General features: G+C 50.7%; 1 protein-coding gene and 1 non-coding gene across 6 annotated transcripts in view; both read right to left on the bottom strand.

Annotated features, from left to right (window-relative positions):
• Positions 1-26,021, bottom strand: part of ATG16L1 (autophagy related 16 like 1) — a 35,852-nt gene extending 9,831 nt beyond the window's left edge. Inside the window, exons 1-13 of one of the 5 annotated variants that reach the window (XM_040972317.1) lie at positions 25,779-26,020; positions 22,496-22,589; positions 16,875-16,980; positions 16,306-16,379; positions 15,237-15,488; positions 13,467-13,532; positions 10,533-10,619; positions 9,990-10,046; positions 9,743-9,790; positions 9,045-9,147; positions 6,642-6,747; positions 1,841-1,911; positions 268-339 (exon numbers count right to left, since the gene is read on the bottom strand). In XM_040972317.1, the coding sequence (XP_040828251.1) occupies positions 268-339; positions 1,841-1,911; positions 6,642-6,747; positions 9,045-9,147; positions 9,743-9,790; positions 9,990-10,046; positions 10,533-10,619; positions 13,467-13,532; positions 15,237-15,488; positions 16,306-16,379; positions 16,875-16,980; positions 22,496-22,589; positions 25,779-25,893 (1,251 nt within the window). In that variant the 5' untranslated portion in view covers positions 25,894-26,020. Of the gene's footprint in view, positions 1-267; positions 340-1,840; positions 1,912-6,641; positions 6,748-9,044; positions 9,148-9,742; positions 9,791-9,989; positions 10,047-10,532; positions 10,620-13,466; positions 13,533-15,236; positions 15,489-16,305; positions 16,380-16,874; positions 16,981-22,495; positions 22,590-25,778 lie in introns of all 5 variants that reach the window. The other 4 variants (XM_040972319.1, XM_040972320.1, XM_040972321.1 and 1 more) reach the window with 4 other exon arrangements.
• LOC121151234 lies at positions 8,212-8,486 on the bottom strand. Its single transcript, XR_005883135.1, has one exon.
• Positions 26,022-27,742: the final 1,721 nt, after the last annotated feature.

Below are 27,742 nucleotides of genomic sequence, written 5' to 3'. Positions count from 1 at the left end.
GTTCTTGTGAACCAAAGTACCCCAAGTCTTTCACGGAAATTCAAGGGACCGAATTTCATATATTTTGAAACTGAACCTTGGAGAGAGAATGCCAACTTGGAAACAAATTTTCCAAGGAGAGAGAGAGAGAAAAAAAAAAAAAAACCCAAACCAGAGTGAACCAAGTGTGACTTCTTGGGAAAAGAGAAGCACCCACAGGAGAGCCCTGCCATTTTCTTGTACGTTGCTTGCCACGTGGAGGCACTTTCCGAAGTGAGTCTTCCTTACCCGTAATCGATAGTCATCTACAGTCCAGATCCGGCTTGCAAAATCATTGGAAGCTGCTAAGAGGTAGGAGCCCTACAAAGCATAAGGAAAAAACATGACTTCACTTGAAACAGAAACATTCAGTTCACACAAACCAATTCCTTAATCAAGTCTAGGAAGGTTCAGAGGCCTGAAACTCCACAGCTCATCTCAATACCAGCTTCTACACAGCGCCGCCACCAAGCTCCTCCAAGTCCAGACCTTACTCCTGCTCTCCACTTCACCTGCCTGCTGCAAGCACAGGTCCAACACGACACTCAGCCTTCCCTACTCAACATCCCCAACAGCAGCCAACATCAACTCTGATTTTTTTCAATATGCATTAGTTTACTTATTTTTTTAATTGGTAAGGCAGATATACAGAGAAGGAGATAGATCTGCCAACTGCTTCACTTTCCCAATGGTCACACTGGCCGGAGCTAAGATGATCCAAAGCCAGGAGCTGCTTCCAGGTCCCCCATGCGGGTGCAGGGTCCCAAGGCTTTGGGCCGTCCTCCACTGCTTTCCCAGGCCACAAGCAGGGAGCTGGATGGGAAGTAGAGCAGCTGTGATATGAACTGGCACCCATTTGGGATCCCAGCAGATGCAGAGTGAGGATTTAGCCACTAAGCTATTGTGTTGGGCACGACACAAATTCTTTACATGCTGTCCAAGCCTCAAGGCACCCCAGCCTGTCCCTCATCTCTTAATGGTGCTCCAAGGCTGTCCACTTTCAGGTGCCCAGTGAGACCCCTGCCTCTGCAGCCCACCTGCCACACCCTCTCCCAGGTCATAATAAAAGCACTGAGCCAGGAAGTCACTGCAGACCCATCTCCCCCAGTTCAAAGATCCCCAAATTTCACACCACACCTGTCTTTAAAAATTCTCTGGACCTTGCCTCTTTAACACAAATACACTATGACCCACACATCATTTCTCAGAGTTGTAAAAGCAACAGCAGACAGCTGCCCTGCCAGAGCAGTTGTGCCCAGTGCTGTGTGAATGCAGCAGGACCACACCCCCACCCCCAACGGGCAAAGGCTCCCTCGGGATGCCAGTGAAGATGGGGATTCATCAGAATTGAGAGCTGCCATCACCTGCAAACCAGCTGCTGCCCCAACCCCACCAGGACCCTTCCCTCACTTTCTGGGTTTGGTTATCAATGAACTCCACCTCAAAGGTCCTGTATCGGTCCCCAGATCTTGTCCCAAAATGAAACACTACTTCATGGTGTTTCCTCTCCCAGGTCTCTCACCGGTAAGCACACTGCGTTTCCTACCACTCCCGTTTACGTGCTGGATCCCGGGGTGGAGGGACCACACAGGTCCCGAGTGACTATGACAGAGAATCAAAGAGTAACTAGTAATACTGTAGCCTAATTTAGAAACCCAAACGCGAGTCTAGCTGAGTTAACAGACAATGAACCCTATAATCTACCTGCATCTTTTTTTAACATGATTTTGTCTTAAGACAAAGAACCCACATTAAGCACTTTTCAATGTTATACCAAACGCCTGTCTGTGCCATGAACCTCTGGAGCGTGTTAGATACTTACAGCACTATCAAACTCAATACTTGTAAGTCCCGCATTACTGCCAGACAGCGAACCTTTAAATTCACACTTGTCTGCATAAAAAAGAAGATTGAGAAGACAGCAAGTGAGATGACGTCAACATGTGAGCTAAGACACACCAGCAGCCAGGTAGATGGGTAAGACCAGCTTCTGGCACCGAACACACCAGAACATTAAAGACAAAACCACCTGCCAAGTCTCTGGCAACAATGAACATCTGAGCATGCAGACCACGGCATTTTACACCTAAGTCCTTCAGTTGTTCTGCTTTTTTTTTTTAATTGGAAAGTCAGATATACAGAAAGGAGGAGAGACAGAGGAAGATTTGATTTACTTCCCAAGTGGCTGCAATGGCTGGCGCCAAGCCAATCTGAAGCCAAGAGCCCGGAGCCTCTTCTGGGTGTCCCATGTGGGTGCAGGGTCCCAAGGCTTTGAGCCGCCCTCGACTACTTTCCACAAGTAGGGAGCTGGATGGGAACCAGTGGCTCCTATGGAATGCCGGTCCGTGTAAGGTGAGAACTTTAGCCACTAGGCTACTGCACCAGGCCCTTCTTTAGTTATTCTTAAAAAAATTAGGCCACTGCTTTCTCCACTTCTCATTCAGCTCCTGCTCTCCTAAGAGAGTAACCGAGGACAGCCTATGTCCTTGGGATGGCAATCTGAGTAGTGATGCAGTCTTTGGCTCAGCACCGGCTGTTGTGGCCACTTAGGGAGTGAATCAATGCATGAAAAATCTTCCTCTGTCTCTCCTCTCTGTATATCTGACTTTCCAATAAAAATAAAAAAGGTAACAGAAGCTATTCCATGCAAGAGATGGAGCTCAGACAGATACGGGCTGCGGCATAAAGCCCCAGTACCCACAGTACCAGGTGAGCCAGTCTTCAGTGCTTCGCCAGCACCTTCTGCTTTTGAGAAGATGAGGCAGAACGCATGCTCCTGCTGAACACAGTGCCAACCCCAAGCAGTGTGAGGACAGAGCACAGGATGACTGGAACCTTCTACAAAAGGGTCTGCTCCAACTGTCAGTACATATCAGCTGAGGGGAAACCTGGTAGTGGAAGGCCGGCCCTGAACTGGGGACACGACCAAACTGCCGAGCATTGCCAACACTGCTGCTTTTGTACGCTTAGGACAACTTACAAATCATGCTGGCATCAATTCCAATTTGTGTCTATTTCCCTTTCAGTGACAAGCCAACACTGTACGTCAGAGTAAAGATTGGCCCTCAATGATTCTTTTTTTAGACTTAGATCCAGGAACTTATTCCAGGTATCCCACACGGGTGCAGGGTCCCAAAGCATTGGGCCATCCTCGACTGCTTTCCCAGGCCACAAGCAGGGAGCTGGATGGGAAGTGGAGCTGCTGGGATTAGAACCGGCGGCCAAATGGGATCCCGGTGCATTCAAGGCGAGGACTTTAGCCGCTAAGCCATGCCACCAGGCCCTCAATGATTTTTTTTTTAAAAGATTTATTTATTTTCATTACAAAATCAGATATACAGAGAGGAGAGACAGAGAGGAAGATCTTCCACCCGATGATTCACTCCCCACGTGTCCACAATGGCCAGTGCTGCGCCGATCCGAAACCAGGAGCCAGGAGTCTCTTCCAACTCTCCCACACGGGTGCAGGGTCCCAAGGCTTTGGGTCGTCCTCGACTGCTTTTCCAGGCCGGTAAATTAACAGTGAGCTGGCCTAAAGTGGAGCAGCCTGGAGCTCAATCTGGTGTGTGATGCTGGCATCTCAAATAGTAACTTCATGTACTAGACCACAGCTCTAGCCTCCCGCATTCTTTTGAAAGGCAGTCATAGAGAGGGAGGCAAGGATGGTTCCTCTGCCAGTTCACTCCCCAAATGGCCATTAGGGCCTAGACTGGGCAAGACTGAAGCTTGGTGCTTGAGACTCCATCTTCTGATGTCTTCTGAGGCATGTTTTTGGGGAGCAGCTGGGACTCCACTCGGCACTTACATGGAACGTTGGTGTTGTGAGTGCAGCTGGATGTGCTGTAGCATGACTTCAGCTCCCAAAAGGGTTCAAAGAGACAGTTTCACCAGCTTTTAATCACTGCTTTACTGTTACCCCATTTTTAGGTACCAAACACAGAGTCTTTTTTTCTTTAACTGGAAAGGCAGATTTACAAAGAGAATGAGAGACCAAGAGAAAGATCTCCCACCTGGTGGTTCACTCCCCAAACGGAGTTTCTTCCCGGATTCCCACATGGGTGCAGGGTCCCTAGGCTTTGGACCATTCTCCACTGGTTTCCCAGGCTACAAGCAGAGAGCTGGATGGGAAGTGGAGCAGCTGGGACATCAACTGCCATCCACATGGGATGCCAGTGCTTGCAGGGAATTAGCCGCTGCACCAACCCAAACACCAAGTTTTGAGCCGTGTATTTTAGTAATTATTACAAAGTTGAGGGGTTATCCATGCAGCATAGAAAAGGGGTGGGAAGCAGAGGATATAAAGGTTCCAGTTTTCTCTCCTGTGTCTGCAGGGCTGGTGGAGTAAAGGGGTAGAAAATGCATCACTTGTTGCTGTCGTACTACAGCAGCGCCAGAAGACAGCATCATTTGATGTCACTTGAGATACTGCTGTTAGAATGTTCCAAGGGTGTTCCTTGAGTGGTCTTGATTGTTCTGAGAGGTTGTTGGCTTTGTTACACCAGAGGGGTGGAATTCTAAGGCCTGTTGGCTGTCCTTGTCTACCTCAGAGTGCCCATAAACCGAGGTGCTTGTTGTAGAATCCGGTCTGGAGTGTTGTTCAAACTGTCCTTTCCATTTTTTGCTGTTCATCTGTGTAGACTCCCCCCATTCCTGCACGAGGACAGCCACTGAAGTGGCTCAGACCTGTAACATATGCTCCCGGGTCTGACTACATGTTTTTATGATTTCCCCTCAAGTCAGGGATCAAGCACAGGGTGTTGCCGCCCAGCAGCAACACTAAATAACAAGGCATACTTTTGAGGGTCTGGGAAAAGCCGGAACAGCAACCGGACCCTTCACTGCCAAAAGCGGCTGCGTTTAAACCCTTCTCTCCGCTCCCCTTTCCCCATTGGTCTTAGCTTTCCTCCCTGCTTCTCCAGCGCTCTCTCAGCTACCCTTCTTCCCATTCTTTACGTTGTATTTCTCCATTCTTGTCCCCTTAGTTAGGTCTTATTGCTTCTGTACTGCTTTTTTATTCCTCTCTGCCGCTTTTCCAGCCCCCTCTCTGCCACCTTTCTTCCCGCCCATCCTTCTTCTCTTTGTCCCATCTTTCTGTCGGTCGTCACTGTCCTCCTCGTTGTCCTCCATCGTTCATTCGTCCATCCGTGCTTTTACAACGGCTACTTTTATATTGTTCTCCATCAATCACTTCTCCTTGTGGGTCCACTTGGCGCTACGTGATAGGCCAGTAGCAATGACATAATTGCAGCAAGGGCATTAGCCTATCCCTGTGACTTCCTGTTTACCTGCTGATGAGACCAACTCCGCCTCCTGGCCCTGGGCCAACTGCCATCTTGCAATGGCCCCTCCCAGAGTGGCTTCTGCACCCCGCACCCCACAACAGGGGTCTAGATGGGGGCTCCCTAAGAAACCTCAACTGGGAGACCCTCAGCCCCTTGCTCTTGTGTGTGCCAGCTGGTGTAGGGTAAGGCCCAGTCTGCCACCTGCACCAGCCAACACATGTACAGCGAGTGGGTACAGCTGCCTGGTCACAGCTGCCTGGTCAGTCCCACTCTCAGACCTGGCTCTCACACAAATTAGTGGATGGTGCAGCCTAACCTAGCCCAGTCCTCTGCACCCCTATCCTAGACCCAGAACACACTGGCTTAACAGGAGTGTCCCCAAAGATGACCCACTAGGTACACCCTTAGCTCTCTTTGTCACACATTATGACAGGTTAAGCCAGCTTTTGCACTCACTGCCTAGCTGGGCACGGCCCGCCCTCAGCCCCAACACTCATCAATACACAGTGCAGCAAAGTTGGGGCCAACCCAAAGAACTACCAGACCCACCCCCAAACATGATTCTGTGAGTGCCAGTGTGTGCTGCGACCTAGCCTAGCCTAGCCCGACCCCAGTTCCGGCTCTTGTGAGTGGAGGCAGGTGCTTTGGCCTGACATAGGGAGGCCCTCTGCATTACTCCTTCTGATCTACCCATCTCACTTTCCTGGATTATCTGCAGTGCAGTGGCCCCCATTCGTACCCATTTTCAGCACCCCCCAACCCTTAGTGACTCATCGCATGCCCCCTTTCCCCATGTGTGAGTGGAGGCAGTGATGGCAGTGGGTGAGGTAGGTTCTCTACCCCTTCCCCCGATCTTAAGATCTTTAAAAAAGAAAAGGCAGACTGGAAGTTAGCTGTTTATCCCTAAGCAATGTAATATTTGCCTAGGTACAAGAAAATCTAGGCAGCTGCCTACAGCTGGTGTAAATTGTAATTTTCTACATAATGAAACCTCTGTCTCTCAAGCTCAGGTTTGATTTCATCCCCCCACCCCCAGACCATTGGACTGACACAATTAAGTACATAAACAGCTACTTTAGCCGTAAGACTGTGGTAAACAGTGTCTTTTAAGAGTAGTACATACTTGAACAGTTCCCAAACAAATGTCTCCATAACCTAACAGGTATGACTAAGACTGCCAGTCACTGCTTCACTGAAACCAGGGGAAACATCCACTCAGATGTCAAGTGTCCCTGTAACGGTAGAGCTGTTTCAGCCAGATGATTGCTCATGTAAAATGGAAATAGTTGAAGACCAGGTTACCATCACTGCTTCTTTTTGCATCCTCCCAACGATTCTCACCTCCAGACACTTCCCAAAGCTTCACTTTCCGGTCCATGCCTCCTGTGGCCAGTAAGCGGGAACCTGGGCTGAACTGCACAGCATTGACTTCCCCATCATGGGCATCCTGCAAGACAAGCAGCCACACCATCTTCACCATTCCAGGAGCTCAACAAAGGAAATCCTCAACTTCAAGTGGATCCAAAAGTAAACTAGCTTCCCAGCCAGGCTCTCAAGTCCAGCATGATTTTATTCTGACAGAGACAGTTTATTTAAACACAGTGCCACCTTCTCAAAAGTATTCAAAATCAAATAAACCAAGTGTGTCAAGGCAGTCTCTGTATTCATTTACTTTCTCTTAAAAATAATTACACCTCAACTTCTATTAATCTTAGTTTAGCAGCTTAACTGCAGGCCTAAAGCACGAACCTCTTTTGCTCCAAATTAATATTATGCATTAAGTGGTGAGTGTTCAGCCTAATGGTTAAGGAACTGGTAAGGACACCAGCACCCCACTTCACAACGCCTGAGTTTTCCAGGCTCAAACTTCCTGGAAATGCAAACCCTGAGGTAGCAATGCTAACTGTTCTGGCAATCAGGTTCCTGCCTCTCACGGGGGAAATTCTGACTAAGCTCCTGGTTTCTGGCCTGTCGCAAGTATTTGGGAAGTGAACAGTGGGAGGGAGAGTCGTCTCCACCTGTTTAATGAAAAAACACTTATTTGCTACCAACTAATACAGTGCAGACCTCTTATGATAAAGGAAGCTTTCCGGAATCCTAACCTAAGGATTAGGTTAGTTCTGCCACTAACCATCCAGTGGTGTCAGTGTGAACCAGGAGGTCCACTTTCAAGTCTTTCTCTAAGACATTAGATTTGTTTGAGAACATACGTTCAGTCTACAGCATACTCAGAGGTTACTCCCTGGTCAGGGTTATTGATCTCTTTAAGCTTGGGCTTGTCCTCTTCCAAAAAAGGAGTGTTGAATAGACTTTCAATTAAAGGAGTTATTCTGGGAACGCGTCAATTCTCCACGCAGGAAATTCTGTGGTGGGTAAACACTGAAACAGACGAGCTGAAAAGATGGCCTTGCTGCTCTGGAGACGGGATGCAAGTGGAAAGCATCCTGTCTCAGGCTGGGAAGAGGAGGGACCAGGAAACTTCAAAGGACCACGGGGACAGGAAAAGACACACTGGCACTGGCTGCACACTGTCCTGGCAAGCACGGGGAGACGGCAACACTGGTGAATGTGCTGGGAGACCTGACACAGCTAGTGAGAACCTTCTCTCTATCGCATATACAGTTCAAAACTTCCACAGTGAAGAGAACAGAAAGACCAGCAAACATGGGATTATGAGCAGATCACAGATGACTAGCCCAAAAGGCAATTCTGGGAAAATAAACCTGATATCCACCGTAACTTGAGTCTGGTAACAGCAAGATGCCAGAGACATTTTACTGATGGTGGTGACTCATCCGCCTGGGGACACTGGCAGCACTTTCACCTGGTTTCTCGCTTTCCCCTACAGCTCAGGTAGCATGGATGCGCCTCTTCCCCTCCTCATCCTCTCATGGCCTCTTCCTCCTTAGCAGGTCTCAGATTGAAAACTTGAGATCATGCACGTCACGCCCGCACCTGCCGCTCATCATGCTCCTTTATGCTCAGTTCTGTCGGATGCCCGTCAGCTGTGCCTTGTTCACTCGCACAAACACACACTGACATGATCCCAAGTATCAGCTGCCGCACTGTCCCCCACACATGACTAAAGCGTGGCAGGAAGAACAAGAACAGGCTGCTGGGAGCTGAGGGCAAGGAGGGAACTGCGACATTCAGTGCCATCAGACCTTTTACCAATCATCATCGACCTCAGAAGTGCCAGGCCACCGTGATCACTGGAGGAGAGCGGAGGGGTAGGGCCCTGCCATCCCACACCTAGAGGAACTCATCACTTGGCTAGTACACTGCGTGCAGACGCCATCTCTGAAGGCTTCTCCCGCGTTAAGCGCGCACCACAGAATGGCTTGCCCTCCTTCGAAAGCTGATCCTTTAACTGTCTCCTGGAGCCCTGAGCCACGTGTTACTGTTTCTTCCCTTGGCTCAACTGCTGCTCACTTAGCCTAGGTGGACATGACAATGTTAGTACCAGGACCCAGTCAGTCCCTAGGGAGCAGCAGCTTCTATTTAAGACTGTTTCTAATTGCAGCACAGCGTCTACTGTTCAGAATTCACACAGCAGGAGTTACAATTCAGGGAAAGAACCATCCCCTGGACTTTCCTGAAGTCAGCAAAGTACATTGGCTGCTCAGTATTGAGAGTCCTAAGAACCGGAAGTTAATAAGGTAAAGCAGTGGAAATCTCAGCTGCAAGCTGGAGCAAGACAATTCCCTTGAAAAGGCAGGTGGAGCTCGGAGGCGGCATACTTACAAAGACACTCAAGGCAGCTGTTGGCACTCTCACTTCTTTCCCAGAACCAGGGTGAGTGTCCACGTGATCCTGGGCAACGGGGAGGGAAGAGACTGAGCGTCTCCTAAGAAACAACAGAAAGGCAGACATTTGTAAATGGGACACACAGGTTTGCCGTTCATCACATCACCAGACTCGAAGGCCATCTTGCTGAAGCAGCCTGTCTGTTCTAGGCCCTTCAAACCGAACAATGAGCCACAGAATGAGCAGCATCCTCACGCAAAGGACAAGAGGAACGAGAGCCAGCGTGTACCTCACTCTCCTGGTCACTAACTCATGGGCTTCAAAACTCAACACCGACAAGTGATCCTGAACAACAGCTTCCCTAGTCCACAACTGCTAGCTCAGCGGTAGCTCTCGGCGTTGCTGTGAAACTACTTCAAGGTGGCTTCCATGCTCAGCTACGGGAGTCCTCGGCACACATTGTGAGCAAAGCAGAGCGCAACACATGCCAGAAGGAAGCAACGCAAGAGCGAGCAAGCGGGTAACTGCAGAGTCCACCTGACTGGCCCACCTTGGCGGGCTGCTGGCATTCCTAGGAACATGCAAAGCGTCCTGGTTAGCATGTGGACACCTGCCGACTGGGGGAGTGCAGCGTGATCAGCGTCATCCCAACGACCAACACTCACATGCTGAGCTGGGAGAGGGTAACAGTTCACCTGGCAGCATCAGGAGAACGATGTCCCAAAAGGGGAGACTCGGACAGACTAAAGGGAGAGGCCAGAGGTCAGCACGCAGCGAGATTGAGAAAGGAAGTTGAGGGAAAAAAGAAGCCAAATGAAAGGCCGAACTTATGGCACCACGAAAACTGGTGTACATTAAGAAAATAAAAAAATCACGGACAAAACACTTAGGTATATATTATATACATTTAAAAAAAGGAAAGGTGAAGGTCTTCTAACCTACCCAAAGATATTAGTGATAGAGTCCAGAAGGCCTCCAGCAGGCTGCGAGAGTCGCTTACTAAAGAGGAGGGGAGGACAGGTTTAAACCTTAGGAACATTCAGCTCAAATAATCAGTCAACACAAAACAGCCCACCAAACGCAGGTCGAGGAAGTACGGGTCTCATGGAGTCCCCAAACCCCAGTCAAGAGAAAACCAGCACCGCACTAGACCACCAGGAAACAATGGAAGGGAGGAGGCAAACCCCAGCCTGAAACTTTTAAAAGAAACAAGGTTCCCGGGTATTAATTTCCCTAGAAACAAAAGCTGAATACAGGGAATCTAACTGATATAAACCCTTGGCCACTAATAACCAGTCTTCACTTAGCTCCCTTTTAGCAAATACATCCTCAAACCCTTCTATCTAAGAACCAGAGTACAACTGCTCTGCTTAACAAAGTTCAACTGTTTAAAGTTCACAGTGCAGGGCTTGGGCGCAGCCGGCTAGTCTTGCTCTGCCCACACCTGTGCCAGCTTCCTTTCCCTTGCCTGAGCCATCAACTTACGTGGCTCCGCGGCTGACGGCTCGCACGGGAGAGGTCTCCTCGGTGTGCTCCGAGGCTTCATCCGCAAGGACTTCAATGTCATCATCCCTACAAAGAAGGGCACAGGATTCTTTTGGTTCTGTTAGGTTTGTGGCAAGTCTGTTGTGCACACCCCAAATCACAGGCAGGCCCTGTGACTCGGCCACGCCGCTGGCAGGCGAGGACCCTGGCAGACACGGGAGGAGCCACTCCTTTTCGCATGAGATCAGCTGCAGTCCCATCAATTCCAAAATTTCAACAGAGAATAAGTTGGAGACAGCTTTTCATTTGTTTGGGTGAGAAGACAGCTCCCAGAAACAGAAGCAGGCTGCTGAACCCAAAAAAAAAAAAAATGGGGGAAAAAAAAAAAAAAAGAAAAGAGGGAAATTTAGTGTTGTTTTTTTGTTTGGGGGGGGGGGTTGTTTTTGGTTTTTTTTTTTTTATATTATATATAAATAAATAGAGTTAGATATTTATAGAAAAATAAACGATTTAGATGTATATTTGTGGTTGAGGATGTAAAGTTATGTGTTTGGTAATAATATAGATAATTTTAAGAAAAAATATGGGTTATACTAGAATTGTAAATGGTTTTTAATGGTTCTTTTTAGTTATATGATGAGTAAAGTATGGTAAGAGGTGGTTGGTTAAGAGTAGGTAGTAGGTATTTTGATTAATGAGTTATAAATATTTGGTAATAGATAATAAAAATAGTTGTGATTTGTAAAGAAGATAAAGTTAGAATAAATTGTAAAATGAAGAATCATTTCCAATGGGGACATCACGTCTTTCAGTCTGGGGCAAGGCAAGTACTTATTCTGGTCTTAATAACTTCCTACTGAAGTGCAATCTTGCTGGAGAAGTAAAATAATAAAAAATAATAACCCAAGGCTTCACCACCTACTGCTTGAGTTCATAAGAACTTGAAGCAAGATTTTTCCTTTTCAAAGATTTTTCCTTTTCAAGTATAAATATATACTTAAGAACATGTCATCAAGCAAGTCAAACCATGTCAAAGTAGACTCGATTTTCCCTGGCTATTTATTCTAGGATTATGTGTAACTGTCCCACATGCAGAAGAGAATCCAGGCAGGCACAGCATGAACACAGCTGGACTTTATTTCCCTCTTGGTCTTCACACCACTCTAGGTTTGCGACAAACAGAAAGCAGCAAAGAGGACCTGAGCCTAGAGATCTCTGTTGCTACGGTCAAAATGACCAGTAGGTGGCGCTGTGCGGACACGCAGCCCACAGCATCTGCTCAGACTGGCCTTTCCTGGGGCCAGCGGCCTTTGGCTACCACGCATCCTCAGGGAAGCGCGTGGTAAAGAGCAGCCAGTGGCCTTGGGCTGAGCTCCTGTGTGCTCCTCCGCAGGACACTGCCCCCACTGCGCCACAATGGCACTCAAGGCTGACAAAGGGCACCATATAAAGAACCAAATCCCACTCTCAGGTCAACTATTATTCACTTTATGAGAAACAGAAACACGTGAGACTAAATTTTTACTTCTGAGTACAGAAAATACATTCCTCCCCCCACCCCCCACCGATCAAAAACAACGGCTTAGGGGCCAGTGTTGTGGCACAACAGGTAAAGGTGCCACGCTGACGTCCTTCAGGGGTGCCAGTTTGTGTCCCAGCTGCTCCTCGGTGTTGCTCTAGGTAAAGCAGTGGAACATGGTCCCGATGTTTGGGCCCTGCACCATGTCTGGCTTGGAAGAACCTCCTGTCTTGGGACTGTGGGAAGTGAGTCAGTGAGCGGAAGATCTGCCTTCCGCTTTCCCTGCACTCTGCTTTTCAGATAAATGCAATTCTAAAACTACTCTAAACTCCTGACTGGCATCAAGACATCTTGATTTCTGCAACATGCTTCCAGGATCGGGCCCTGCTTCCACCTTCATCTAAAACTGAAAAAAGCAAGATCTCCTAAGCTGGCATGAGCTGACCACAGGATCAAGGAGAGAAAACTGACCCAATGTCCACGGGAAGCCGTGAGGCAGAGCCGTGTGCAGGCCACCGGGACTCAGAATTGGCAGCGGATGCTAGCGTGCAGTAGGGACAGGAACAGCTACAGTAAGATAATTTGCCAATACTTGTAAGTTGCAAAAGCTTTGATCAATCTGATCAATTTTTCCTTGCAAGACTCTTTCCAAGTGTTTAGAGAAAAGGCCCAAGCTGTGCTCGGCACGTGATTGGGAAGTAAAAACCTGAAGTCACCAAAATACAAGTAAAAAAAAAGGATGCTCTTGCCAGGTGGTAGTAGAATCATCCTTTCTTTTTCAAAAAATAAAAAGTATATCTGAAAGGCAGACTTGTGTGGTTCATTCTCCAAATGTCCAGAACAGCTGGGCCAGGCCAGGCCAAAGCCCTGGGAATCGTGGGAGGCAGGACTGCAGCATCCGGGCTCCCAGGCCCATCCCTGCGCAGGGGGCTGGTCTGCAGACACGCACTGTGGGGATGCTGCCAGCACAAGTGGTGGCATCCACGTCTCCTAGAACTCACATTCATCTAAGACACAAAGTCCTGCATGGCAGGGTTAGGTTACGTGGTTTTTCTTTTCCTCCCTTCTCCCTTTGCATACACTTAGTTTTTAATCTGCAGTGTCTCTGAAAGCACAGAGCCCTGGCAGGCAGCACAGTGCTTAAAGGCCTGCACTCGGAAGCCTGTGTGCCCCTCGGGTCAGCCTCCAACAGACTGGTGGCCTGGGAGAGCTGTCGTGACACTCGGCCTCAGTGTGCCTCACTGAGAAGTGACTTTGACTAGGTGGTTACCATACAGAGCTGCAAGGACACAAACCAGCACATGCATGGCACTGCCAGCATGGCAGGCAGAGTGCCATGCCACAATTCCGGCTCTGCTTTTTGCTTTCTAAAATCCGCAGCACTCTAATGCTCTGAGCTGCTCAGCTCTACTCACTGTTCCACGGGTAAAGGCTCCTTGGCTGCTTCTGCAAGCTCCTTCTGCAGCCGGGCTTGCCGCCGCCTAGTAAGAAAACAAAGCCAACCAGTCACGTCCACTTCTGATGGCACTCAGACATTCAGTGCATTCAAAGCCACCATAACCCTGAGCAAAGAGACCCAAAGCCTCAAACCCACACCAGGAAGGTTCCACTTTCCCCAGGGTTCCAGAGCAAAGCCTGGATCAGCGGCCAGGAAGTGAGATAGGCCGTTAGCATCACTGAGGCCAGGGCTCAAAACGACTGGGCTTGCTGCAAACGGTTCCACATGGTACTAACAAAACCACAGCATGAATTACACAGACGAAAGGTACAGATCTCTAACAACGCTGAGTTAAGCATTCATTTCCTAGGCGCCTGAGCATCAGCCACAGATAACTGAATTTCTGATGATAAAAGCACTAAAAAAAAAAAAAAAAAAAAAAAGTGAAGATTTTTAAATAGTAGTTGTACGCAACATACTATATTAAAACATTTGTTTAGAAATTGCCAGATTAGGGCCTGGCGGCGTGGCCTAGCAGCTAAAGTCCTCGCCTTGAACGCCCCGGGATCCCATATGGGCGCCGGTTCTAATCCTGGCAGCTCCACTTCCCATCCAGCTCCCTGCTTGTGGCCTGGGAAAGCAGTCGAGGACGGCCCAATGCTTTGGGACCCTGCACCCACGTGAGAGACCTGGAAGAAGTTTCTGGATCCTGGCTTCGGATTGGCATAGCAATGGCCGTTGTGCTCACTTGGGGAGGGAATCATCGGACGGAAGATCTTCCTCTCTGTCTCTCCTCCTCTCTGTATATCTGACTTTCCAATAAAAATGAATAAATCTTAAAAAAAAAAAGCCCAATTACAACAAATCAGATTTTTGCAGTCATTTCACATTAATTCCTCCATCAAAATGTTTTTCTTAGTGAAACAATAAAATACAACTTGTGAGAAAAAACAAGACAGCAGCATCGCCCACATAATCTAGTCAAATTCTCCTGCACACACAGGAATCAGGTCTAGGATCACCACAGACGAAGTTTCTTTGCGGATCTTTCCAACAGAACTGCTGATCTGAGAAGCCCAACCATGAAGAGAAGTGCAGGTTCCATGTCTGACCGTGGAGTGCACGTATCAAAGGTGAGCCTCCTCAAAAGCTCAGATGGAGCAGTGGACAGCATACCCAGGTGCATACCCAGGTGACCCTGCAGAGGACCTGGTACCACTACAGAGGACGGGGGGCAGAACAAATCAACTAACCCAGCCATGTGTTGGCAGGAAAAATCTGGGCAGACAGAGACTCTAGGGTGGACTATGTTGAGCAGTGGATTCTGCAGCAATTTCATTGTGCTTGGAATGGTGAGATTGGCAGCAATTTAGACACTATTGAACTATCAAAACCACTTGAGTAGGACCCTCAGAGCACGCCCCACATTGGTGACCTGGGATGGGTGGGGCTTCTCTCTATTTCCTCTTTAACCCCAGATACAGGGGGAAAAATACTAATGTGGAAACAATGGTCTTACCCACTTTCCTGTGGCCCTTGACCCTCTGTGTCCTAACCAACTATGTAAAGATTACCAAAATAAAATAATTTCCAAAAAACATAAACAAACAGAACCAAAACCTTTAAAAATATCCTTGCAAATGCCAAATTCTTCTGAGTTTCTCTGCCCCCATGGACAGTTTGATCTTCTTTAAGAACTGGAGTCATAACTCAACGCAGAAGCACTGCCCGCAGCCTGACAGCTCACCTGGAGTCCTTCTCGTTCTCCGCGTTCAGCCGATTGGCCTCCTGGGCTTTCTCAGCCATCCACCTGGTCACCAGCTCCTGGTTCTCCTCCGTGGTCTTCCTCAGCTTCTCTTCCAGGGCCGTGAACGTGATCTGCAGGGCATCATATTCATCCTTCAGGGTCTGGTTGGCTATTTCGAGGTCTTGTAGTTTAGTCCGCAGGTCTAGGCACTCCGTCTCCAGGTCAGAGATAGTCTGCAAGCACTCTGTAATTCTGAAAGCATGACATTGGAAGAGTAATGCCGCATCACCAGGCCCAAAGGCCCTGTGGAGCACTCCCCACGCACACCCGGTAGGCCAGCAGGAACGTCAGCTGTCATACCAGGCCTGCACCAAATGATTGCGTCTAGCCCATCTCTTGGCCAGGCCAGCCCAGGGGGGCTTGAAAAAGCTATCAGCAGAGGAAGCACCTAGAATGAAACTCACTCCATCAATGACTGAGGAAAGTACCTTTCAGAATTGGGAGGAGGGAGCTTTGGTGCTCCACTGGAGTGAGAGACCTACTTTACTTCAGCTTCTGAAAACTCTTCCACCAGCTCTCACTTCCTTCCCAAGAGGCCCTGAGCCGATCCTCTGCCACTCTCAGCCTCCGGAGAGCTCTCCACTTATTAAGGAGATGAAGCTCCCTTCCAGCTCTAAAGTTCCTACTTCTCTGGGCTGCCAAGAATCGCTCCCCCACCACCCCCAGCAATAACGCAAGCCTCACAAATACAACCCTACCCTGCTCCCAAGCGGGACACTGTAGCTTCCTCCACCACAGGAAGACGCCAGGCCCATGCACAGTAGCCAAGTGCACAGCTGTGAATCCTTCTCTCCTGGGGCACTCACATGAGCCAGTCTCCTTCCCCAGGAAGAAGTCAGGAGTCTGGCCTCTTCCTCCTTGGAGCTCAAAGACCAAGGTCCCAGATGCACAAGCCCAGCAGTAAGACTCGCTGTATGCAGTGTGACTACTGCGCACCACAGGCTCCACTCATGAGGACACAGCACGAGGACACATGAGCCAACCAGCAGGCCCCAGGGAAGCTACTCACCTGGCTTCGTTCATCTGTATCTCCCTGTCCTTCTGCTGCATTTGGTTATTCAGGTCAATCACCAGCTGAGCTAACTGGGGGAGAAAGAAGAATACTCTCATCAACAGGACTTTACACCTTGCCTAGAAATTATGCAGTGGGAATGGGCAAAGGATCCAAGGCCCCAGCTGGGGGACGGGCAGGGCCCCTGGGATGTGCAGGGGTCTGTCTGTGTGCTGCCTGTTGAGAGAGGCGGAGGTGGACAATTCTGGGATACAGAAGGAATTCTTTCTGGAATACCAGAAGCCTGCTAAAACGGCAGGAGCGCCTGCATACAAGCTTGATCGTCTGTTCAAGGCTCTGTCCTCACATTTCTCATGCTGTTTTTGGAGCATTCCACTGGGCAGTTCATTCTGACTCATGCCTGGCTCTCCCTCTGGCAGACGGGCCTCACTTGGCTGGACAGTGGGCACTCAGATTCCCCCACTCTCTCACTTTCAGAGTCTGTGCCAACAGCCCCTTCCCTTCCTTCCTGACTCCCCCACCAGACCCAGCAGTACTGCACAGGAAAAGAGCCAGGCAATCCTTACCTCTCCACGTTTCTTGTGTAACTCAGTCAGCTCTTCTTGGTGTTTAATCCTCAGCTGCGCCATTTCCTGTAGCTGGCTGTCATTCCACGCGCCGTCATGTCCAGGACTACCCCCAGCCAGGGGAAGAGGACACAGCAACAAGAGAAATGGAAAAATCAGAACTCCAATCCATCCCAGGAGGCAGAGGAACAGCAACTCCAAGCTTCCAAACTCATCAACAGAACCCTTAAACCACCTCAGTGCCCCCAGCAACAGAATTGGGAGCCATGGCACAGCAAGGCCACCATGCCCACCAGTCATCCTAGGAAGGACGAGGTATAGGTAAGCAGCGCTCAGGATGCACCCCCATGTAGAGGAGCGCTAACGAGGTACCAGGCACTGTCCTTGGTGCTGGGGGAGGCAGCGAGGACAGAGCTCTGATCTCAGGCAGCTGGCGACTGACCAAGAGCACATGGACAATAAACGATGGGAGAATCGGGCCCCAGGAGCTCCAGAGGGAACACAGCACGACAGGGGTTCTGTTGTGTCAGCTAATCAATGAGGAATTCTGGGAGGGTAACATGTGACTGGGGAACAGGACATGAGGAGCAGTAACCAGCAAGGCCCACAAGGCTCAGGCCTGGCATGCTGGAGGGGAGGGGAGGTGCTTCCCAGGGAGGCTGTGCTCTGAGCAGTTGACTCCTGTTTTGAAAGGATGGCCATGGCTGCTTGGGAAGACACTGGACTGCCGTGAGACCAAGGGTAAGACAAGGAAACCAGGTAGCAGCTACTGCTTCATTCAGACAAGGGACAGTGAGGCTCGCTCCATGGTGGAGGGAGAGTGACGCCTTCAGTCTCCATCTCTCCGGGACAGGGACTACGGGGCTTGCCCAGGAATTGTACATGGATGGGGTGTGGAAACAGACAGGCGTAGAGAGTAACTCAAGGCTTTTACTGAAAGGTGAGGTCTTCTAGCGAGACAGCAAAACTGCCATGCAGGTTTGGGGAGGTCTAAAGAACTCAGTTGTAGACCTCCATGTCAAGCAGAAGTTGGGTTTTAGAGTCAGACTGCCAAGTGAGAGGCTGGCACGTGGAAACTGTCAGCAAAGAAATGCATCTCAAGCCACGGAAGCGAGGTCAGATCACCTCGAGATGTCAATGCGGTGCAGAAGCTTTGCAAGGTGTTTGCGTTTGTCAGAAATAGCATAGATGAACTGAATGGTGAATTTACAGTTCGGAGAAGGGATGAATGGGGCGCGGGGCTTGGCTGGAGCTACTGATGGGTGTTATCACACCACCGAGGGCTTGAAACCATCATCCAGAGAAAGTTGGGAGATGAGAAAAGTCAGCTGGTCCACATGGCCCAGTTCCACTTCCTGCTCCACATGGCTTAGAATAAGCTCAAAGGACAGGAAGTCCAAGAACTCCCACCTCTGTGTGCATCTTGTTGTCACAGGCCATCATTCACATCAGCAGTTACCTGGATCAGAAACGGAGTAGCTGACACTTGACTGACACTCTCAGGGGACCCCAGCACCACACTGGCAGGTGTGAACCCACCTGCTTACAAGCACCCTTACTACATAACTGACAGCCCTGCAGCCAAGGTGGCAGTTCCCCCACCTCAGCCCTGGGAATGGAACGCAGAACACAAAGGACCACAGAGAGTGGGACAGAGAATTAGGGATGAGTGACTGGGAAAGGGGTCGCAAAACCTGCACCCAGGGGAGGGACCAGCGATCCTCAGCTTTGCCAGGACACAACCAAGCCCAGAATGAAGAACCTGATGAAATGGGAACTCAGACCACAGGTGAGGTTGTACCCACATGTGCAGAGAGCACAAACTCTGAGCAGTCACCACAAATGCCAGTCATGAACACCACAGCTGTACCCAGAGTCGATGCCCCTTATTCTTCAGGGATAAAGTCCCAAACCAGGAAGAAGGATCCCAGTGTGCTCACTGCCCTTCATTCCATGGAACAAATTTCAACAGGCTTTCTCATCTCTACTTTCATCCTCTCTGAATTGTAATTCCATACTCTCCCTGTAAAAAACTAAATCAGGCCCTGGGGCCAGTGTGATGGCTCAATTGACTGGTCCTCTGCCTTTAAAGGCACAGGATGTCATAGGGACACCAGTTTGTGTTCTGGTTGCTCCACTTCCCATCCAGCTCCCAGCTTGTGGCCTGGGGAAGCAATAGAGAATGGCCCAAAACCTTCTGACCCTGCACCTGTGAGGGAGACATGGAAGAAGCTCCTGGCTCCTGAATGGTTCAGCTCTAGCAGCTGCAACCATCTGGGGAGTGAACCAGCAGATGGAAAATATTTCTGTAAATCTGCCTTTCCAGTAAAATAAATCTTAAGAAAAACCCAAACAAACAAAAAACCAGGTAACATAAACAAAACAACAAAAGAACTGATGTAAGCTAATGGTGTGGGATAAGCAAGTAGCTAGCTCTCTCCCAGGGGACAGAAGATTCCATCAGAGACTCCAAGTACGTGTCCACTAATCTGGGTTAAGGAATTGTTCAGTCGGGCACAAAACGTTCATTTCTGGAGTGGGCTCCTGGCACAGCAGGTACCAAGTCCTGTGCCCACTGCTAAGGTGCACCCCGGGAAGTGGCAGGTGATGGCTTAGGCATTTATTTCTCCGTCACCTGGAATTCCTCGCTCCTGCCTGGCGGGGACATTAGGGGAGTGAACCAGTGGATCAAGATGTTTGTTTTCCTGCTTTTCAAATAAAAATGAACTTAAAAAAGACCCTCCCCCCCAACAAATATTTGAGGGAAAGTAACATCCAGGGCAACTGAAGGCAGGGTACACTCTGGACACCTGGTGAGAAACAAGGCGGAGGCAGGCAGGCAGGCTTTAGCACATAACGCTTACATGAGAGGAAAGCTCTCCGAGGAGATGACTGGTCCAGTGACACTGAGCCAAAAGCATTGTTCTGTATCCTAATTTACTTAGATTGCAAGGAATTTCATGTGAAGGAAGAAAGTGACCTAAGTTCTTGCCTCATATGAAAAAAGAATTTTCAGGGGGATAGTTTCAGGATTAAAGCAAAATTTATTAAAGTTCCTAAAGATGGATTTCCTGGTCAGAGGGGCTCTGAGAGGAAACCCCCCATCCCCAATGGTGCAAGTGGTGTCTGAAGCACAATTCTAGGGAGCAGAGCACTGACTAACAGTCAGCGAGGGCAGGGACAAAGCCCGGCAGAAGGCCACAGTCTAGCCTGTCTAGCTTGCTCCTGATGAAGCGAAGAAAAGTCATCCAAAGGTGTGACTGCAAATTTCTTTCCACTTTCATGTTGAGATAAGCACTCAGAAGGGTGGGGTGGCACTTTTGTCTAGCTGAAAATAACCTCTGGGCAAAAGCAAGCATTTCCTAAACGTTGAGACTCCTCTTTTCTCATTCCAACAGAGGTGACTCTGAAAGGCCAGTGTCAGTCCCAGTTATTTCATTTCCTGCTAACGTGCCCAGGGAGGCAGCAGCAGACAGTCCCACCACCCCCTGGGAGACCTGCTTCAGCCTGGCCCAGCTCTCTGGCTGTGGAGGCCATTTGGGGAGTGAAGCAGCAGGCAGATAATGTCTCTGCACTTTTGCCTTCCACATAAATCTTTTTGTCAGAAAGGATCTAGGCAGTTAGAAATGTTTTGCGTTTTCAACTGGTTGAATCTAGATGCAAAAGCATCATCTATACGCAACATTAACCAGAACAGGCCAGTCAGGCACCACAGAAGGCCTCTGGGGCCCAAAGCCAAGCTGGAGGACAGTGCGCAGGATGAGCCAGCCCAGGGAACTTCCAGAAGCATTCCCATTCAGTCATCTCTCAGGAGCCCGCCTTGCCAGGTGGCATACAAGTCACAGGCACATCCATTTCAGGGTTAAATACGTGAAGCCAACACCTACTGTCTCCATTTTTTCCTTTAATCTTACCAACTTTTTATTACAATTTCTAAATGTACAAAAAGCCTGTAGATTTTAGGTTAGTAATGGCCATTATTTCTAAACAAAACTTCACGAACATTTTGAAATTGAAAACAGGACACTAGGTCTCCAGAAGAAGCCCATTTAAGTTGCTTTGGCTTTCAGATTTTTTTTTGGCCCATCACCCTTCACAAAAACTACAACGCATACAGTGGCGTAGTATGGTTGGCATGCTGTCTGGACGGCTGGCACTGTGGCACACTAAGTTAAGCCTCTGCCCACAGAAAGACGTATCCCTGAGGGGTGCCAGTTCAAGTCATTTCCTTGTTAATGCACATGGGAAAGCAGGTGAGTGGGCCCTGTTGATAATAGGGGTAGCTCATGCAATTCCAGGCTCCTGGCTTCTGCTGAGCTCATTAGGGCACCAAATCAGTGGACAGGGGATCTCTATCTCTTTCTGTTTCTCTGTAATTCTATTTTTCAAATAAATACACACACACACACACACTTATGTATTTATTTTAAATGCTACTTGGGATGTCTGTGTCCCATGTTAGAGCACAAGGCACAAGGGTTAAGAATCCCAGCTCAAGTCCCAGCTGCTCCACTTTCTGTCCAGCCCCTTGCTAATGTGCTTGAGAAAGAAGCAGAGGATGGGCCAAGTCCTTGGGCCCCTGCACTCACAGGGGAGACACAGAAAGCCCTGGCTTCTGCTTCAGACAGGCCCAGCCTCAGCCACTGTGGTCAACTGGGGAGTGAATCAGCAAATAGAAGGTTTTTGTATTTACTTCTCTGTAACTGCTTTTCAAATAAAAAAAATCTTAAACAACAACAAAAAATAAACAAAACACACACACACACAGAGTTTGGCTCCAAATAACAGCTTCCTGCTAGCAAGACGGGACAGGAGGTGTTGCTCAAGCAACTGACTGGGTCCCTGCCACCAACGTATGAGACGTGGACGTTTGATCTGGCCCAGCATAGCACAGGCACTGGAAGATTTTCCTGCCTACTTCTCCCCTGCCTTTCAAGCAAACATATCAGCCCACTTATGGCCCTTGAAACAAAAGAAACATCGACATGCACATTTAAAAGATTACCCTTCCTATTAAAACAAACAACAACCAAAGCTTGCTGCAACCTAACTAGATTTCACAAGCCACTAATCTCTTAGAACACACAGGGCTGAAAAGTCAAGCGGCACATGCGGTTGCGTCACAGCTTGGAACACTTGCATTCCCAGCTCAAGCCCCTGACCGCTCTTTTTCTCTTCTCCCGGTCCAACTCCCTGCCGATGTGCCTGTGGAGCAGCAGCTGACGGCCTAAGGACCTGAGTTCCTTCCAAGATGTGGCAGAATCAAATAAAGTTCCAGGCTTCCTGGCTTCAGCCTGGCCCAGCCCCAGCTAGTACAGCCTTCTAGAAGGTTCCAGTGGATGGAAGTTCTATCACTTTGAGTTTCAAATAAATACATCTTACTACTTTCTTTTCTCTTTTTATTGAAGACAACCTGGCAGGTTAGAAGAGAGCCTGACTGTGAAAGCTGAGCGCAGTACACTGACGACAGGCCTCCTAGTCAAGCACGTGTCTTTCAAAACACAATTTAGTTATCTGGCTTTAGCACTGTTCATTTAAAAGGAGCATGGAAACAGCGCGTATTAAATTAGAGAAGTGAGAACGGAATGGAGACAAAACAAGAAGCAAGGCTCTTCAGGTACCTTATCTCATGCCTGTTGGGGATGTCATGCTTCTCAGCCTGAAGCTTCTGGGCCAACACTGAGTGAAGATCTGACTTCTCCAGCAACTTGTTGTCTGCAGTCAAGAAACAGAGGCAGAAGTCATTTATGAGTAACATGCAGCTTACATTTCAGACAAAAACAAAACGAAAAATCCCCACAGAAGCCAGAAAGTGACTGAGGAAGGCCTCAGCTTTATTAGTCCCCGAAGAATGAGGGGCCATTCATCACATTAGAGAAATCACGCACACACGCTCAGTCCTCTTGATGCTTCTAGTCTTAAGCTTGGGCGGCCCGGCCACCGTAACCTGCAGACACACAGCTGCAAGCACAGCTGTTCCCTGCATGAGTGTGAAGTTAATCCACTCTGGGAACCACAAAACACCAGAATCAACAAAGTGAACCAAGATGTGACAAGATTAAGTCTTCAGATTGGAGCATCAGGAACGTAAGCACAAATGAAAGGCCATTGCAGATTCAGTGCAGCCAAGCAGTCAGGTACGGCCAAGGGTGGCCCCTCTTCCTAGATGGCTTCAGAGAGGATGACAGCTGAACCGTCCCAGCCTGTGGGCACGTGGCTGGCATGCGGCCGGCAGGAAGGCTGCAGCCAACACACAGAAGAACAGTGAAAAACTAATTTTTCCTTAATGATGAAAAAAGACTACATAAGTTACAATGAACAGGTTTGAATTGGGAAGAACCCAAGATTATTCTGAGATCCTTTGCTCTGGGCAGCTCGGGAGAAGAGAATACAGGAAGGGAGAGAATGTGTTCTTCCGCAGCCTGACAAACCCAGAGGACAAGCACAGACGGCATTCACCAAAGGCTAGGATGTCAGTCAGGTGGCCCCTTTTCTGCCGATCAGAAAAGGTCACGGCCAGCAAAAACTCCGGTCATGATGTGAACGGAGAGCAGTAAAATCGTACCAACGTGTACAGGCACTGCAGGCACAGCAGGCGGAAGGCTGGCCAGCCCTTCACCGGGAGAGGAAGCAAGGCCACCGGCAGGGGCTGTCCCGGGTGAAGCCTGTCAGGGGTCGACCTGACAGAGTGTGGGATGAGATTCCAATGGGAGGGAATACAACACCATCACGTTTCTTTACAGACTTAATGAGCAATCCCCTCTGGCTTGGGGGAAAATGAGGGAAGGCTGCAGAGCCCTAGCTTTCCCAAGATTTACTTGAAAGGCAGAGTTACAGAGATCCAAGCCTGGTTCATTCCCTAAATGGCCCGACGGCCAGAGGTGGGTCTGTCAGTGGCCAGGAGCCAGGAGTTTCCTCCAGGTCTCTCACGTGGCTACAGTGCCCCAAGTACGTGGCTGGCCTCCGCTGCTTTCCCAAAAGCATTAACAGGGACTTGAACTGGCGCCCTTATGAGACACTGGCGCCCCAGGCAATAGCTTCTCTGGCTCTAGCAGCCTGCTGGTCCCCGAGAGTCTGCCCAGCGTGCCAAAGCATTGCACCCCGGAAGATCATTCTGAGCCCCAAGAGCATCTATCACAACAAAATGAACCACAGGAACCTCGTCAAACAGCTCTTCAGGGATGGTTAGCAGAAATGCTACAAGTTCTGAGTTAAAACTCGTCTGGACGGGCCGGCGTTGCGGCGTGCCACACCAAGCTGCAGTCTGCATCACAGGCATACCACGTGGGCATCAGCTCGAGTGCCCGGCTGCTCCACTTGCCAGTCAGCTCCCTGTTAATATGCCTGGGAAGGAAGAAAATGGCCCAAGGGCTTGTTTGGGCCCTGTCACTCACATGGGAGACTTAGATGGTGTTTTCTGGTTTCACACGGGACCAGCCCTGGTTTCTGTGACCATGTGGGAAGTGATCCAACAGATGATTCTTAAAAGATTCCTATTGGGCCCGGTGCAATAGCCTAGTGGTTAAAGTCCTCGCACCAGGATCCGATATGGTCACCTGTTCCAATCCCAGCAGCCCCACTTGCCATCCAACTCCCTGCTCGTGGCCTGGGAAAGCAGTCGAGGACAGTCCAAAGCCTTGGGACCGTGCATGCGTGTGGGAGACCCGGAAGAGCTCCTAGCTCCTGGCTTCAGATCAGCTCAGCTCTGGCCGTTGCAGTCAGTTGGAGAGTAAGCCATCAGACGTAAGATCTTCCTCTCTATCTCTGCTCCTCTCTGTATTTAAAAGATTCCCACTTCCTGGCAAAACCAGAAATACTCTTCATCTTACTGACTGAAGTGGTTTCAACCCTCAACATGATGATTCAGAGACAAATAAGACTTAATCCAAGGTGAAGGGCTCCGACAAAATCTTCCCAACACTGCCCCAAAGCTGGGTGCCCTGTGACCCCTCCAGGTCCCTGGACCATAGAGCAAGGGGCTGGAGACGGTGGGGCCCGGCCTCTCCGCCTCAGACGCTGGCGGAGAAAGGGAAGCAGCGGGCTCTGGGCCGGTGAGGGTTCAGGACCAGAGGGGCCACGCCAGCACGACCTGAGGAGTGGGCTGGCAGCCTCACCCGCCTCCCGCCAGTCTCATCAGGCAGGCGCTGCCCACCCGCCCGCCCCATCGCGGCGCTCGCAGGCGCCCTGGAGTCGCAGGCACGGCAAGCGGGGGTCAGCGAGGGCTGCCTTCGGAGCACGGCTCTCTCAGCCGGCACTGCTGCCCAGGGCGCCTCAGGTGGAGGCCTGAGCGGCCGGCACACAGTGCCCCGTGTCTGCTGCAACAGGGAAGCCCGACGCGACCGTGCCGTTCAGCGCGAGTTCGAATCCCACCAGCGGCACTACCACGTCGCTGTGCAGCCCCGGGAGCGGCCCCATCGCCGCGGCAGCTCCCCCAGAGAACGAGCCCCTGGTCCTGGGTCGCTCTGGAGGTCCGCTCGCCAAGGAAGGCAGCACAAGCACGACTCCGACGGAGTCGGGAACGCGCGGCTCCGCCAGCCACGTGCAAGCCCTGGCACGCACGCGGGGCTCCCCGCGCAGGGCCGAGCAGCGGGAACAAGAGCACGGCTCCTCGGAACCCCACATCCCCGCGAGTCCGGGGGGAGGCAGACGGGACCTCGGGACCCGAGAGGCCGTTCCTCCCCATCCCCGAAATGTGCCCTCTAGCGCGGCACGCCGGGGGAGACGGGGCACCCGAAAGGACCCCTCTCCCGTCTCGCACCCCTGCGCTGCACGGTGCGGCGGCCGAGACCCAGTTACACCCGGGCGGCTCACCGTCTGGGGGACCGGCCTCAGCGCACCCCAAGAACCGCCGCCCTGCACGGACCGACCCCTCCACGCCCGCCCGCGCCCCCGCGCGCCGCTCACAGTGCACGATGATCTCCTCGAACGTCTGCCTCTGCAGCCGGTCCCGGCGCCTCAGCTCCTCCGCAATGTGGCGTTTCCATCGCGGGAAGTCACCGGCACGGAGCCCCGACGACATGGCGGGCGGACGCTGGGCCGGCGGCGCTCGGGCGCGGACGGCCGGCGGCCTCACGGCTCCCTCCGCTCCCTCACACTCCACACGGTCACACTCACTCCACGCTCCACACACACAGGCCGCGCGCGTGCCGCACACGGACACGGTCGCCGGGCCGCTCTTCCGGCTCCTCACGGAAAGGGTTGGGGCGACGCCCGGAAGGCCCGCCTCCTCCCCCGGCGACGCACGATGACGCGGCACGGGCGCACGCAGGCCCGGGGGGGCGGACGCCGCGCGAACCCGGAAGCGCAGGCGCGCGCGGGCTGGCGGCCGCTGGGAGGCGTGCTGGGCGCGCGGATCTCCCGGCGAGGAGAGTCTGAGAAGAATCCGCGGAGACCCGCCTCCGGTTTCTGGCGCTGCGTTTGTAGTTTCTTCATATCCGCTGCAGAACCGGCGGGCTCCGCTTCCACGTTGCGGGCTGTCGGCTCTGCTGGCGGGGACGGATGCCTCCCAGGCTTGGGGTGGTTGGGACGGAAGGGGTGTGTGAATGCACTTAGGCACCTGCCCTCACGTGCTCAGTCACTGTACAACCATGGCTTTCCGAAGTCTGGCTGCTTTAGCCAGAATCTCGCGCTGGCCTTGGAAATAGTTTTTATTTGATTGTTTTTGCCGGGGAGAAATGCAAGACGTGTGCACGAATCCTGGAGTGGAGCGCCTCTGCACGAATGTAAACTTAGGTCATGCAGTGGCAACTGATGTTAAGGAAGAGACCGCACCTGCTCAGCAGCTCTGTGCAGTGGAGAACTTGGGATGGGATGGGCGGTTGGAACTCCTGCTCCTTATTTGTTTGCTTATTTATATTTGAGAGGCAGATTCACAGAGAAAAGAAGTGAGTTTCTATCCGCTGGCTCACTCCCCAAGTGGCTGCAGTGGCCAGAGCTGAGCCCATCAGGAGCCAGAAGCTTCTTCCAGGTTTTGCTTATGGTTGCAGGGCCCCAAGGGCTCCAGTAGCCAGAGGGAAGCAAGCAGCATCGGTTCCTGGTCAGGACGGTGGGGCTTGTTCAGTGTTACGGACTAGAGATGCACTGCACTCATATGGGCATGCCCTACAAGATTCTAATTAGGGTGTTTATCCAGGTGTGTGTGTGTATGTGTGTGTGGGGAGGATGGAATCACCACCCAAGGACAGAGCATGCGCCATCTTGTCTCCTGAGACTTCTCCAAAAGCGTGTTTCACTTCCAGGTTCTAACTAAAGATGTGATGCACACACACTGGTGTGCAAGGGTAAGTTCTGGGAATGAACTTGCATTTCTTGGTTTACGGCATTTGTTCAGCAGGGTGCTGGGGGGTGGGGGATGACCCCTAAGTGGGAATGCGTCCACAGCGCCAAAGGCCTTGCGCTCCTCTGAGATCTCACCCAGCTCATTCGCTTCTCACAACATGCGTTGTGCAAGGCGGCTGCCGTGTACCGTTGGCCTCATGCTCCCCATTAGAGATGTGGCACAGGGAGGCTTGAACAAGGATACCTGGCTAGCAAGTGCAAGACCTGGGTTCAAATGTCGGCAGTTTGCTGGTAGTATGCATGCCTTTATTTCTTGGCTGCGTCCCCTCATCCAGTCTCCTTTCCAGCAGATATTGCAGCTTGATTCAACTAAGATCCATGATCACTTTAAATGATACATCATTCATTCCCTTCGAAACTCCCCAGTGGGAGGGCAGCCTGGTGATGAGCAGCCCAGGCGAGGCCCCTGTGAGTTCACAGGCTCCGGAGGGAATGGGTGAATGAGGAGTGACTCAGAGCAAGAAGGAAGGATTAAAGCTGCCTGAATATTCTGGTGACAGATAATGGATCTTAATAGCTTTCTCCTGACA

This window comes from Ochotona curzoniae, unplaced genomic scaffold, assembly GCF_017591425.1.
Source record: "Ochotona curzoniae isolate NIBS_2020 unplaced genomic scaffold, NIBS_Ocur_1.0 contig_2294, whole genome shotgun sequence".
Lineage (NCBI taxonomy): Eukaryota > Metazoa > Chordata > Mammalia > Lagomorpha > Ochotonidae > Ochotona > Ochotona curzoniae.
Note: the sequence above shows the minus strand (reverse complement) of the source record. Positions and strands in the feature narration are given on the sequence as shown.